General features: G+C 38.6%; 1 protein-coding gene across 2 annotated transcripts in view; it reads left to right on the top strand.

Annotated features, from left to right (window-relative positions):
• Positions 1-13,968, top strand: part of LOC127439835 (rho guanine nucleotide exchange factor 12-like) — a 130,094-nt gene that overhangs the window by 76,758 nt on the left and 39,368 nt on the right. For both annotated transcript variants that reach the window (XM_051696067.1, XM_051696066.1), the window contains 11 exons: positions 381-553; positions 2,365-2,484; positions 5,450-5,578; positions 5,672-5,797; positions 5,874-5,966; positions 7,763-7,873; positions 8,066-8,158; positions 8,256-8,298; positions 11,485-11,617; positions 11,821-11,958; positions 13,600-13,632. In XM_051696067.1, coding sequence (XP_051552027.1) covers positions 381-553; positions 2,365-2,484; positions 5,450-5,578; positions 5,672-5,797; positions 5,874-5,966; positions 7,763-7,873; positions 8,066-8,158; positions 8,256-8,298; positions 11,485-11,617; positions 11,821-11,958; positions 13,600-13,632 — 1,192 coding nt within the window. The remainder of the gene's footprint in view (positions 1-380; positions 554-2,364; positions 2,485-5,449; positions 5,579-5,671; positions 5,798-5,873; positions 5,967-7,762; positions 7,874-8,065; positions 8,159-8,255; positions 8,299-11,484; positions 11,618-11,820; positions 11,959-13,599; positions 13,633-13,968) is intronic.

Here is a 13,968-nt window from a genome sequence, read left to right as displayed (position 1 = left end):
AAAAAATAAAAAATTCTGCCATTTATGCACCCTCATGTTGTTCCATTCCTGTATGACATTTTTCTATGAAACACAAAAGATGATGTTTAGCAGAATTTGAGTCCCAGTCACCATTCACTTTCATTATATGGAATAAAGACACATTGAAAGTGAATGGTGACTAACACTAACATAATGCCTAACATCATCTTTTGTGTTGCACAGAAGAATGTAGGGTGAGGCTGAGCAGACTGATTTATATTTTTGAGTCAACTATCCCTTTAAGAAATACAATATTGTACCATTGACGATTTTAGTGTAGAAGTATCCCATTAATCTCTTTTTGTGTGTGCAATTAACCTCTTATTTTTGTATAACTTAATTTGTATATGTGTATACAGCGGGTTCCTATGTAGCCCTGACCGTGTTGGGGAGACCGCCGGGACTGCCTCAGATCCCCCTGTCGGACGGTGAGGGTGAGGAGGGGCCTCTCTCCCCTGGACTCATCGGTCCAGACCGCTCCTCTTCCTCGCCCAGCCCCTCAGAGCGCAAATCAGCCCCTCTGTCTTTATGGGTAAGAGCAGTAATGAACAGGTCTTATCTCCACTCGTGTCACCAATCACTCACTCATCTGCTGCTTTGGCTTTGTTCACACTGCAGGAAAAACTAAATAAATAACTGACTGTTTTTTAACACTGCAGGGTATATGTGGACAGATCTGCAGTTGCTTTTGCTTGCACGTCCACATTAGTTGTCATAGTAACGATGCATGTGGATGTTTACCGTGTGAGAGTCTATCAATAGATGTTTTGCCATTGTTTGTGGGCAGTATCCAAATATGAACACATTTATCACAGACAACGGCTTAAAAAATGGGAGAGGTGGCATATGCAATGTTTGTTGCTGCTAGGGTTTACAACTGTCCCGTTTTAGCTGGGACATCCCGTATTTTGGCCGAAATAAAGACCATTGTCCTGTATTTAAACGGGCAGTGAAACGTCCCATATGACTCCTGTGTTTTAATCCATATTTTCAGATGTGATATGATAGGTGTAGGTGAGAAACAGGTCAATGTTTAAGTCCTTTTTTGCTTGAAACTCTTCTCCCTGCCCAGTAGGGGGCGGTATGCATGAAGAATGTGAATCAACAAAAACACAAGAATGTGAAAGTGATCTGTTTCTCACCCACACCTATCTTATCGCTTCTGAAGATATTGATTAACCACTGAACTTTTGGACTTTTATGCTGACTTATGTGATTTGTGGAGCTTCAACATTTTGGCACCCATTCACTTGCATTGTATGAACCTACAGAGCTGAGATACTCTTCTAAAAATCTTCATTTGTGTTCAGCAGAAGAAAGTAAGTCATACACATCTGGGATGGCATAAGGGTGAGTAAATGATGAGAGAATTTTCATTTTTGGGTGAACTGTCCCTTTACATACTTTTTAGAAGCGTATCAGGGACATGGAAGGGATGTGAAGTAACTATCCATAAAGCACTGTTACTTGAAGCTTGGCTCTGCAAACCCCAACGACAGGAATTACATTGGTAGTGCATAACCAGAAGTTCATCCACCTAGAAAAGTAGTCCCACATCAAAAAGATGATTTAGTCAACTTTACAGCTCAAACAGCAAACGTTTTTTTCACTGAAGAATTAATTCAAGTGCTTTAACAAAAACTGAAGTTTCACTTTTTTGCTTTTAGTTGCCTGCTAAGCTTCTATTATAAGTGTATTATTAAAGGGGTAGTTCAGCCAAAAAAATAAAAAATCATCATTTACTCACCCTAATGACTATACAGTCATCTGTATAATTCCTTTCTTCTGTGGGAACACAAAAGGCAAATTGTTGGTATTAGTCACCATTAATTTTCATTGTATGAAATAAGATGCCCTGAAAGTGAATGGTGACTAAAGTACCTAGCATTCTACCTAACATCTCTTTTTTTGTGTTCCATTAAGGACAGAAACTCATAAGGGTTTAAGATGACATTAGCAGTAGGAATTATTGTCTGTGACAATAAGTTGGAAATAACCAGACATGTTCTTTTTAACATCGAGCAGTCAGACTGAAAATAAGGAACATGTTCTGAGAAACTCTCCTGTACTGTTATGCTGCTATGTAAAACACACTATGATTGAGAATAATGGGAAAGTATTACTGTATCTTAATTTGCAGAACTGAAGCTATTATTATAGACTGACTCATCTGTGGTTAAGACTGGCATTAAGCTCATACATAAGTGCCACATCATCAACCACGTGACATTGTGACGGCTCACAAAGACTTCAATCTCATATCCTCTATATGACGATAAATGAATGAGCGTTCAGAGCGCACTGAGATGTTTGATCAGAATCTGGATTTGGTGTGAATTACAGGCCATGACGGAGGAGTACAGCAGGATCCCCACACCTAAACTACTGAAGGAAATCCAGGAAGCCAAGAAGCACATTCCACAGTTCCAGGAGCAGCTCAGCAAGCCCATTGGGACTGGACAGGTACACATACACCCATACATGCACACACATTTTCTGCATCTCTCTGATGTTATTCAGTTTGTAGAGTTCTTAAAGCTTTATGCACACTACATTCATCTGCTTTGATGTTTTGAGTCGGCGACTGGTCTGCGACGAGATGTCTCAGATCTTACAATCAACAACGGCCATGTAGTCTGCCCACTCTTGTGACACACTCAGACTAGTTGCAGACCCTACAACAGATTTCAAACCAGCTAGATATCTAGACGTCTTGTCGTCAGGTGCGCACTTTCCCGACGAGTGAGTGACCGACAGTGAGGCACGGCCAATTAAATATAGAGAGCGCAAGAGGAGAGCAAGGTATTGGAAAGCATGAAATCAGAGACTCTACTCTCAGAGATCAGTCTTGTAAGTGTGCACTCCCGCACAATGGAAAACGATTGTGAGTCACAGGGTGCTGACTGCAGGTCGTGTAGTGTGCGCTTGGCTTAAGCAGTGAGTGGTCTGACAATAACCTTTGTAGTTTTAACAGTAGCATTTGTTTTGTTTAGACTTAAATCAGTGTATAATTGTGGTTTTCATTTACTCCCAAGCACTCCAATCACCTAAACATAGACATAACCTAATCACATTTTAACTAATTAATGACCAAATGCAACTTGTGCATGAAAATTGTTTTGGTAACACTTTGCAGTCAGTTTTGATTTGTTAACATACATTAATGCATGAGGTATAATGAAAGATCAAATGAACACTATTTTTACTTGATAAATGTTAATTGGTTATTGTTAGTTCATTATGCATTACCTAATGTTAATGTATATAGCTTACCTTTAAAAGTGTATTAGTATATGTAGAAATAAAAGTGCTGTAAACGTATTGTTCATTGTTAGTACATGTTTACTAATGTTGTTGGAAAAAATACAGCCTTATTGTTGTGTTACCAATTTCTCTTTTAATGTCTTTGAAAAGATCGAGACACATTTCAGTTAAAGATAGATATTATATATTAGTGGGATCGGTAAGCCTGCATCCTTATAAGGTTCATCAAAATTTTTATGCATAGTGAATTTGTACAATGGCATTGGTAACTGAAAACTACTGTGTTTGACTAATGAAGCATCTAGGCCACTAGGTGTCACTCTAAGCCAAGGTAGTGCACCTTTAACACACATATTGTTTATGTCTTGTGGCTAAATAAAAGTATTTTAACATTTACAGATTGGCCCCATTCACTTCCATTGTAAGTGCATCACTGTAAACTCGATTTTTGCTTCTTTTTTTTTTTTTTTAAGAAAAGGAGGGGCGAGTCAAAGTTATTTATTTATTTATTTTTATTTTTTTGTGGTAATCAGTATTATGCCACAAATGCTGTCGATTGAGCTAAACTTGTATTGAACCTGGAATATTCCTTTAAAGGTGCTATATGTAAGATTGACAACAAGCGTTTGAAATGGGTTCTGCAGTCCAAATTCAAAATGTGTTGTCTGCCCCGCCCCAGACTCTAAGCTCATGCGGGTTGCCAGAATGAGGACACGCAACAGGAAACTGTATTTAAATTGCATTACATCAACTTCCTTAGTTTCAGCTACATACTTATGTATTCATATTAGGATATACACTTCACCATGGGGGTTGAAAACAAATATCGATTCAATCTGAAAGTGTTCTACTTGATAGACATCAAATACTGGACAGTGCTGGGGCCATCAAGTGATGCTTCTTCCAGTCCCTCTTGCTAGGGTTGGAGGTGCTTGGACCCACGTAGCTAAAAAGAATATGCCATAATCAACCTATGTTCACAGAAAATTGTACATCGTTGAACTAAAATATCTACCTAGCAATCTGACGCTAGCGACATTTCACCACATTCATTGATTCAGTCACAAAATTCAATAAACTCTTATAAAACAGATATAAGGTTTACATTAGATTAGATAGATAAAAACTGTAGCAAGTAGCTAGGGATGGGCATGAGTAACGTTACTCAATTTGGATGTCAGTATTCATTAAACATATAGAGGAGTTGCATTCGTAAATTGAGTCATTTTTGAGTCAAGCTTGTGGTTTCTGTCCTATTTTTCTGTCACGCTGGTTGTTGCCGAGGTAGTAAACAGCCGTGGCCCATCCACTCCACCGCAGTAGTCAGGAACACTTCACCGGCTGTGTCTTGCTGCCTTGAAACCAGGCAGCACATGAAACACAGAGTATGAATGCAAGTACTCAAATTTTATAATGAAAGATCAAATGAACACTATTTTTACTTGATAAATGTTAATTGGTTATTGTTAGTTCATTATGCATTACCTAATGTTAATGTATATAGCTTACCTTTAAAAGTGTATTAGTATATGTAGAAATAAAAGTGCTGTAAACGTATTGTTCATTGTTAGTACATGTTTACTAATGTTGTTGGAAAAAATACAGCCTTATTGTTGTGTTACCAATTTCTCTTTTAATGTCTTTGAAAAGATCGAGACACATTTCAGTTAAAGATAGATATTATATATTAGTGGGATCGGTAAGCCTGCATCCTTATAAGGTTCATCAAAATTTTTATGCTGCAATTGGACAGTTTTACTTGTCGATTGTTCTCATTTAATTATCAATTTTGTGAGCTTTAATGTAACATAGAAATACAACAAGCAAGTGTTTAATTACAGATTGTCATTCATTCGGTGCATGGACAGCTATGACTGTGTCCAAACACACAGAAGCTGTGCATTATTACTCATTTCTGTCTTGTTGATCTTGTATCGCCCTGCTGTGTCGCGTTTAAGATGATGTCATGGCAGTAGAGGCGGTGCAACTATGACGATCAGCCTATAATCCCACCCATGTTGTGGCGGCACTAAACTGCAGTGGAAAAGCAATCTCAGAAAAGTAAAGCGAGCAGAGTCGATTCGAACCGTAACGTGCAGTGGAAAAGTGCCATTAGAGACAGCGGATGACAAACATTTCGTGAGTTTCTGTATTTATGTTGTAGGACGGCTCCTTACCTCCAAGGCCAGGTGAAAGAGAACTGGAGGATGGGGCGGGAGACTCCGATCGGCCCCCTTCCTGGCAGGGCAGTGCTGGAACGGAGCCGTCATGGACCAACTACACAACGAACCCTGTCAGTACCCCTCCAGAACCAATGACCTCCATCAGCCTCACCCTCCACATTTCACACGTGTGCTCTGATACTGGTTCCTCTGAATCCATACAGGTTACTCCTAGTCCTGTCCCAGAGAGCCCATGCCAAAGAGAGACCCCCTGCCACAGCCCAAAGACCACACCCCATGATAGCCTCAACTCCTGCCCTTCACCGGACGCGGAAGACACACCTGATCTAGTGAGTGAACTCTTCACTTCGTGCTGACATGTATAGTTTCTCAGTTCTGTGCGTGAAATGTGCATTTGTCGTTTAGGACTCTCAGTCAAGTGTGGGGAGCCCCTCCTCTCGTGTGGTCCCAAATATCATTGGTGCTGAGGATGACGACTTTGACACAGAGCAGGAACAGGTAGGGGATGTCCATGGCTGTCTTATAACATTTATTTGTTTGGTGCCTGTGAGTGATCGTAAACAGGGTTACTACTTATGTAGAGCATTTCAAATCAGTCACATATGAAGCTTCATTTCAGTTAGCATAATTCCTATAAAGGACGCTGTGTATGTAGAAAACCTGTAACAGATCCCAGGTTTTAAAGGTTTTATTTTACTATGCTCATCACCATGAACAGTAGATACATTTAGTGTTGTTTTGCTTAAGATAAAGATGTAAAAATACTTCACCCAAAAAATGAAATTTGTGTCATTTACTCACCCTCATGTTATTCAAAACCTGCATTTTTTTTCATCTTCTATGGAACACAAAAGTAGACATTTATCTAATGTCCAGGCTGCTTCTTTCCATACAACAAAATGAATGGCCATTTAATTGATCAAGCTCCTAAAAAGTACAAAGCACCATTAAAGGAGTCCATATTAGAGGTCTGCACAGACCTTAAAGTGATAGTTCACCCAAAAAGGAAAATTCTCTTATTTACTCACCCTCATGCCTCACCCTTATTTACACATCCCTCTTTTACATGGATAAATATTCAAAATTTAAAGGACTCAAGTGCTGGAAAGTGCAGATTTATGGGCTTTATGTCAGTTCGCATGGGATAAATATTACCAGGGTTTATTTTTACAGGCCGTTTTATAGTAGGTAATCACGCTGTAATTTTTACCGGCGGGGGAATACACAGTCCAGAAGAAGTCTGGGAAAATTACTGACATGACCGATTCACACAGGATTAAAATTACTGGGAAACTCTGGTAATTATTACATTACCCAACGTCCACATTTAAAACTAATCCCGTCCAAACAGGGCTAGAAGTCAGGAGTGGTGGGACCAAGTCCACACGTTTGACGACAGCGAAGTGGGTATTTCGGCCTCAACAGGAGAAGCTTTGAGTTTTTGTGCGAGCGCCTACTGGCACGTCTGCTTCATAAGGACACACCGTTAGGAAAAGCCAAGGGGAATTGAATATGCGTGTTTAGACGTAGATCAGATGTCCAGATATCGGATATGTATCTCATTTAAAACCACATTTGGAAGTGGCTCAGATCGGATGCAAAAAAAATCCAATCTCTTGTGGATTTTTCCATTTGCATGTGTGCAACAATATCCGATTTGTGTCAGATGTGAGTAAAAAATCAGATTTTTTGCGACAGTGTAAACACAGCCTTTGTGATACCTAAAAACAAGGTGTTGTGCTAAAAACAAGCTAGGTGCAAAACAATGGATGAAACAGAACACAGGTGCCTTGACATGCGTTTTTGAAACGTCAAGTTTTAAGTTTTTTTTTTTTACTTGACACTGCGCGAGATGCTGAAGAAACAGCGAGACACGGTGTTACAGTCAAAGACGTCCATCCAGCATGTGTTTACCTAGGGAAGCAATAGAAAAATGGAGCAGACACACTCAAAAATACGTTTGGTGTGAACAGCCCGTAACTCGTCCGTTAGTGCACGTGAGACCACGTGCGCAAAATAAGTTAGGTAGTGCTGTTTATTTTTTCATAAATAACAAACACAAACCCGAGGTCATACTTGAAAAACTGACCTGAACCAGTCCAGAAACCCGGCAATTTCCCTGGTCCCGTCAGGGTCGGGTTGCAGACCTCCAGTCCATAAGTAGTTAGTATAGTCCAAAGTTTTTATTTATGGGTGAATTATCCCTTTCAGTTCAGATGTTTTACCCTAAAATTGAATAATATTGAAATTTCTCTTTGTAATATGAGTAACTCTGACTCTCTCTGTTTCTCTAGATGAATGGCCTGTGTAGCTGTTTTCAGAGCATAGACCTCCTGAAGTCTCGGCCTGCTCACCTGGCAGCTTTCATCCATCATGTGGTCTCTCAGTTTGACCCTGCACCGCTGGTGAGACCAGTCATCCATCTTACCCACAAACCCTCTCAGACAGACCTGGATTTCCAACCATCTAACAAAATAAAATTACTTGTAGTGTTCTAGTAATACCATTTGCAGGCTGCCTTATGTGTGTTTATGTATGCTGGTCTCAGATCAAATAAGTCACATCATTTAATTGTCTCTCATCTTCTCATCCCGCAGCTGTGCTACCTCTACACTGAACTCTACAAGCAGACCAGCTCCAAAGAAACACGGCGAATCCTCATGGATACCTTCTTCGTGGACAAAACAGCTGTGAGGAACCTTCTCAACTCAAAAAATCTCAGCTTGTTTAACTTTGTGTAGATGATGTCATCTCTAACTATGAGCTTTGTGTTTTGTTTTAATACAGAGTTTGAAAGTGACAGTGCCTGAATCCATCATAGCTGACTTGGGTAAGACTAGACCGCTAAACTGGATACAAGGTTTTCTACATCTGACCTGAACTAGATAGACAGCCATCTCCGTAATCACTTTATTATGGATTGATTGGTAATATAGTGGCCCCAAAAACTATTTGGACACTTCAGCCACACTGTATGCATGTAATTGCATTAGATCAAGTCAAGTCAAATTTATTTGTATAGCGCTTCACAACGGGCATTGTTTCAAAGCAGCTGTACGTGAAATTATGCTATAACAGAAAATGAATGAATATAATGCCAATATTAGTTATTTATGTTTCGAATTATTAGTGGTTAAAATGAGTAAACTAAGTAAGTGTTGTGGGTCAGTGATTAAACAAAATTATTTTATATTAACTATACATTTCAGTGTTAAAGTCCTTGAAGTCATCCCGAATTAACTGAGGAAATTCACGTAGATGCATTGTCCTTTGGTTTTTGCCGATGAAGGTTTTTGTTAGTAGTTGATTCATTTTCTATGAAGTTTAAGAGAGTGTTGTCCCTCCTTTGACCAAGTTGATATAGGTATCATTCAGTGAGGAGCATCGCAGTCCAGCTGGAAGCTTATGATGATTATGATTTAGATTCCAAAATATCAAACCAAATGTTTAAATCATACGATATAAAGCAATTGATATAATGTTCAAACTTAAAGAAATATTCTGGGTTCAATACAAGTTAAGCTCAACCGACAGCATTTGTGGCATAATGATGATTACCAAAAAAAAAATATTTTGACTCGTCCCTCCTTTTCTTTAAAAAAAAGCAAAAATCGAGGTTACAGTGAGGCCTTACAATGGAACTGAATGGGGCAATTTTTTTAAGAGTTTAAAGGCTGAAACGTGACGCTTATAATTTTATAAAAGCACTTACATTAATTCTTCTGTTAAAACTTATATATTATTTGAGCTGTAAAGTTGTTTATGGAGTTGTAAAATTGGCTATAACTTTACACAGAAAAGGTTAGTAAGTTATTTTATCACACTAAAATCATGTTAAAGGTGCTCTCAGTAATTTTTGTCCCTCATTTAAAAATGTTTTACTTCTAAAGAAATGAATAGTAATATTGAAACACAAGTATGAAATCATGACCACTCATGTGAGATGAAGAGTTCAGTCATATCAGTAACCTTATAAAAGCTCTTTTATTCTGCAAGGAGAGGGTCCCTTCATGGGGGCAGCCATGTTATGATCACATGACCAGCTGAACACTACTCTCTTGATCTCATTAAATGCCCTGTTATTGGACACTTTCATTCATGGATTAAATTAATCCTGGCTGACTTTGCATAGTGAATTTGTACAATGGCATTGGTAACTGAAAACTACTGTGTTTGACTAATGAAGCATCTAGGCCACTAGGTGTCACTCTAAGCCAAGGTAGTGCACCTTTAACACACATATTGTTTATGTCTTGTGGCTAAATAAAAGTATTTTAACATTTACAGATTGGCCCCATTCACTTCCATTGTAAGTGCATCACTGTAAACTCGATTTTTGCTTCTTTTTTTTTTTTTTTAAGAAAAGGAGGGGCGAGTCAAAGTTATTTATTTATTTATTTTTATTTTTTTGTGGTAATCAGTATTATGCCACAAATGCTGTCGATTGAGCTAAACTTGTATTGAACCTGGAATATTCCTTTAAAGGTGCTATATGTAAGATTGACAACAAGCGTTTGAAATGGGTTCTGCAGTCCAAATTCAAAATGTGTTGTCTGCCCCGCCCCAGACTCTAAGCTCATGCGGGTTGCCAGAATGAGGACACGCAACAGGAAACTGTATTTAAATTGCATTACATCAACTTCCTTAGTTTCAGCTACATACTTATGTATTCATATTAGGATATACACTTCACCATGGGGGTTGAAAACAAATATCGATTCAATCTGAAAGTGTTCTACTTGATAGACATCAAATACTGGACAGTGCTGGGGCCATCAAGTGATGCTTCTTCCAGTCCCTCTTGCTAGGGTTGGAGGTGCTTGGACCCACGTAGCTAAAAAGAATATGCCATAATCAACCTATGTTCACAGAAAATTGTACATCGTTGAACTAAAATATCTACCTAGCAATCTGACGCTAGCGACATTTCACCACATTCATTGATTCAGTCACAAAATTCAATAAACTCTTATAAAACAGATATAAGGTTTACATTAGATTAGATAGATAAAAACTGTAGCAAGTAGCTAGGGATGGGCATGAGTAACGTTACTCAATTTGGATGTCAGTATTCATTAAACATATAGAGGAGTTGCATTCGTAAATTGAGTCATTTTTGAGTCAAGCTTGTGGTTTCTGTCCTATTTTTCTGTCACGCTGGTTGTTGCCGAGGTAGTAAACAGCCGTGGCCCATCCACTCCACCGCAGTAGTCAGGAACACTTCACCGGCTGTGTCTTGCTGCCTTGAAACCAGGCAGCACATGAAACACAGAGTATGAATGCAAGTACTCAAATTTTGAATTTACTCAAAATGTCCATCCCTACTAGTTGCCGAGATATATTATTAGAGATAAATATTAGGTGACACTCAATGCTTACCTGTTAAGGAGAAAATTAGCCAACTCAGCATCCGTTTTAAAGGATTTCTGGGCTTGAAGCTGTCTCCATCTTCCAAAGGCATCTCCAATATTTATCCTTGTTTTACTATGCCTCTGGTCATGGTGGTTTTTAGACGGATGGCGAGGTTTTTTAGGTCGGTGGAATCTGTTATCTCTGATCCAGTTCGTTTGCTGGCTTCCATGGCTGCAGCACGCAGTGTTGTTTGCCTGCAAACTTGTTCAAATCTGGCAACCCGGCGGTGTCAAAATACTATTGGTGAGTGGGCAGGATCACACAGGCCAAAACATAAACAGAAATTCCAGCCCGGAATGGAAACTTCAAAGGAGAATATACTGGTTGTAGCATTGTTATCGGAGAAGCCAGTATTTCAACTTAGCATGTTTCCTAATTCTCTAATGACATATTATGGTCATTTTATGATTTAGCACAGTAAAAATATTACATATTGCTCTTTTAAGACAGTGAAATGGGAACTTGTTCAGAGAAAAGGTTTAGCATCATAAGTTTGCAGATATTACTGATACAGTATCTGGGATGTGACATGAAGAATGATATTTCAGTTAATTTGCTTTGCATGTCATAAGAATGACTTTTATGCATGTGTATGCGAATGTAGAGCGGACTGCACACTCGATTAATGCCGAACGGAAGAGGCCCGAGCCCATTTCAGAGGACGTCCACAGACAGTACGTTCAGCAGCTGCAGGACACACTTCTACCTGACATCCAGAAAAATCTAGAGGACTTTAGGTAAGATAAACTCCTCTTAAACACACACACACACACACACGATAAAGAACATGATAAAGCCCTCCACACACATATACTCACTGTACAATAGCAATGTACAAGCACAAGTGTCAGTCATCCATCCAGTGAGGCAGATTCCCTGCATGTACAGTATGGCCTTTTCCCCAGTATGTTGTCTTATATGTTTTGTTGTGTTGTTGCAGACACAAGCGCAGTATGGGTCTGACGCTGGCGGAAGCAGAGCTGACCCGTCTAGACACTGAGAGAATGAGAGACCGGGTGGCTCTGGAGAAAGAGCGATCCTGCGCAGAGCACATCATTTCCAAGTTAGAGGACGTACTGTAAGTGCACACATGCATGCTGACATCTATCTGTGTGTGCATATACCAGAGTCAGAAATCAACTTTTCTATTAAGCCAGTATTTGCCCCATGAATTTGTTTTTCAGGAGCATTTTGAACCTAAATGAGGGTGTATGTTTTTATAACCATAAGAGAGCACTCTGTGTCATCCTTTAAAATAAATCGGTTGCTTGAAAATGTGAATCAGTGTGAAAAATTAGGCTGTTAACAATAAAATAAAATAAAATCAGCTTATATTTGATTTGATAATATGTCTAACAAGGCCTAGAATAGAATATTAAGATACCGATATCAGTCAAAAATAAAATACAAATATAAAAAATGGCATTTTTGTCACTTTCAGTGGCATTTTTGCCCTGAGACCCATGTCTGGCCTTGGTGTATAGTTAGAAAGGATGATGCCACTTAATAGCTTTGTTGTTCCCATCTTTATCTGTTTCTCTATGTCTGGCGGTTGGAGCCTACACAAACCACAGTCACACACACTTGTCTCAGTTCTGTTTTCTGGAGCTGTATTAGTGTGTGTGATTTTCAATGGAAAAAACATAAGTGAAACTGATGATGAATCAATTGTTTACTACACAAAATCATGGTTGATGATTAAAAATGTCAAACACAGGGTTGACATTTTAAGCTTGTTTCATTACATTATTTGAAAACAGGTGATTATGATGTTAACAGAGTTGGCGTATAACCTGTTGCCAACAGCTGTTCGTTATTTTAACATTGTGAGGCTCACAAGAAGCAACCGTTTTGTAGAAGGACAAGATTAAACAGACTAGAGAGCGCAACAGTCTGGTTCCGGATGTAAAAATCCCATTCATTTTTTCCATAGACGATCTGATTAATAACGATAACTTAGAAACCTTTGACAACAGATTTACTGTGAGCTCAGAGGTTGTTAATCATTTGTATATGCTTCTGTTGAATATCATGTTTGTTAGCGGAATTCCTGGTGAACAACGATATAACCCGTGGTCCAGCAGAGAAAGATCCACCAATCAGAGAACCGAGTACAACCAATCCCACGAAATGAGTCCGGACGCTACTGCCCACTCCCATGACGTTCTGTAAATGAAGCAATGGAGTCAATCTTCCTTCACCCCCAAACTACTTATTTATTTGTGCATATTAGAATATTTTGCAATAAATGTAAAATATATTGTTTCTATACTCATAATCAGAAAATCAAGAGTTTTATATATTTCCATAGGTTTTTATTTGATTATTACATCATTCACAATGCTTAATGGGATTGTAGTTTGTGCCCTCGGGAAGTACACAGTGTTGTACCTTTGTGAAAATAACAAAACAATTGCTTATTTTATGTGAAGTTGAATGGCGTAATTGAGTAATTTAGAGATAAATAAGGTAAAAAAAAAAAAAATCCCAAAAGAAATTTACTTTAGTGAAGATAGTGTTATCACATTTCTTTTTAAAAGACTTGGGGGTTCCACATTTAATGGAACGGGGTTCACTATTGATAAGTGTACAAAGGTTAAACCTGAAATGCTATTTACATGAAAGTACTTAAAATGAGAACTGAAAGTTTTGTGTGTGCGCGTGTGTGTGTGCGTGTGTTCTCTCACACTTTGGTAAACGGTGGTTTGTTTAATTTCAGATTGACGTCACAGCCCACAGAGGAAGATAAGTGGTAAGGGGAATTCTCATGTCAACGACCAACACATTACATCATCTCAGAATAAACACTTTACAGCCACACAGACTAAAACTCAATCAAATGTCAAGTTTTTTTAAACCAACAACTGTAGGATTGTTTTCCCACTTGAAATATTTAGCAGAGCCAATACCTACCATGGTATTGCAATTGTTTTTTTGTTTTTTTTTACATTTACCATGGTAATACCAGGATATTGTTTGAAGTACCTTGGACTAACATGGAGGGACATAAGTATATGGTATATGAATATGGAAAGCATTCTGTACCATGGTGTATCACTTACAAAAATGTACTATGATAGTACCATGG

Source organism: Myxocyprinus asiaticus, chromosome 4 (assembly GCF_019703515.2).
Source record: "Myxocyprinus asiaticus isolate MX2 ecotype Aquarium Trade chromosome 4, UBuf_Myxa_2, whole genome shotgun sequence".
Classification (NCBI taxonomy): Eukaryota; Metazoa; Chordata; class Actinopteri; order Cypriniformes; family Catostomidae; genus Myxocyprinus; species Myxocyprinus asiaticus.
This window is presented reverse-complemented; position numbering and strand designations above follow the sequence as displayed.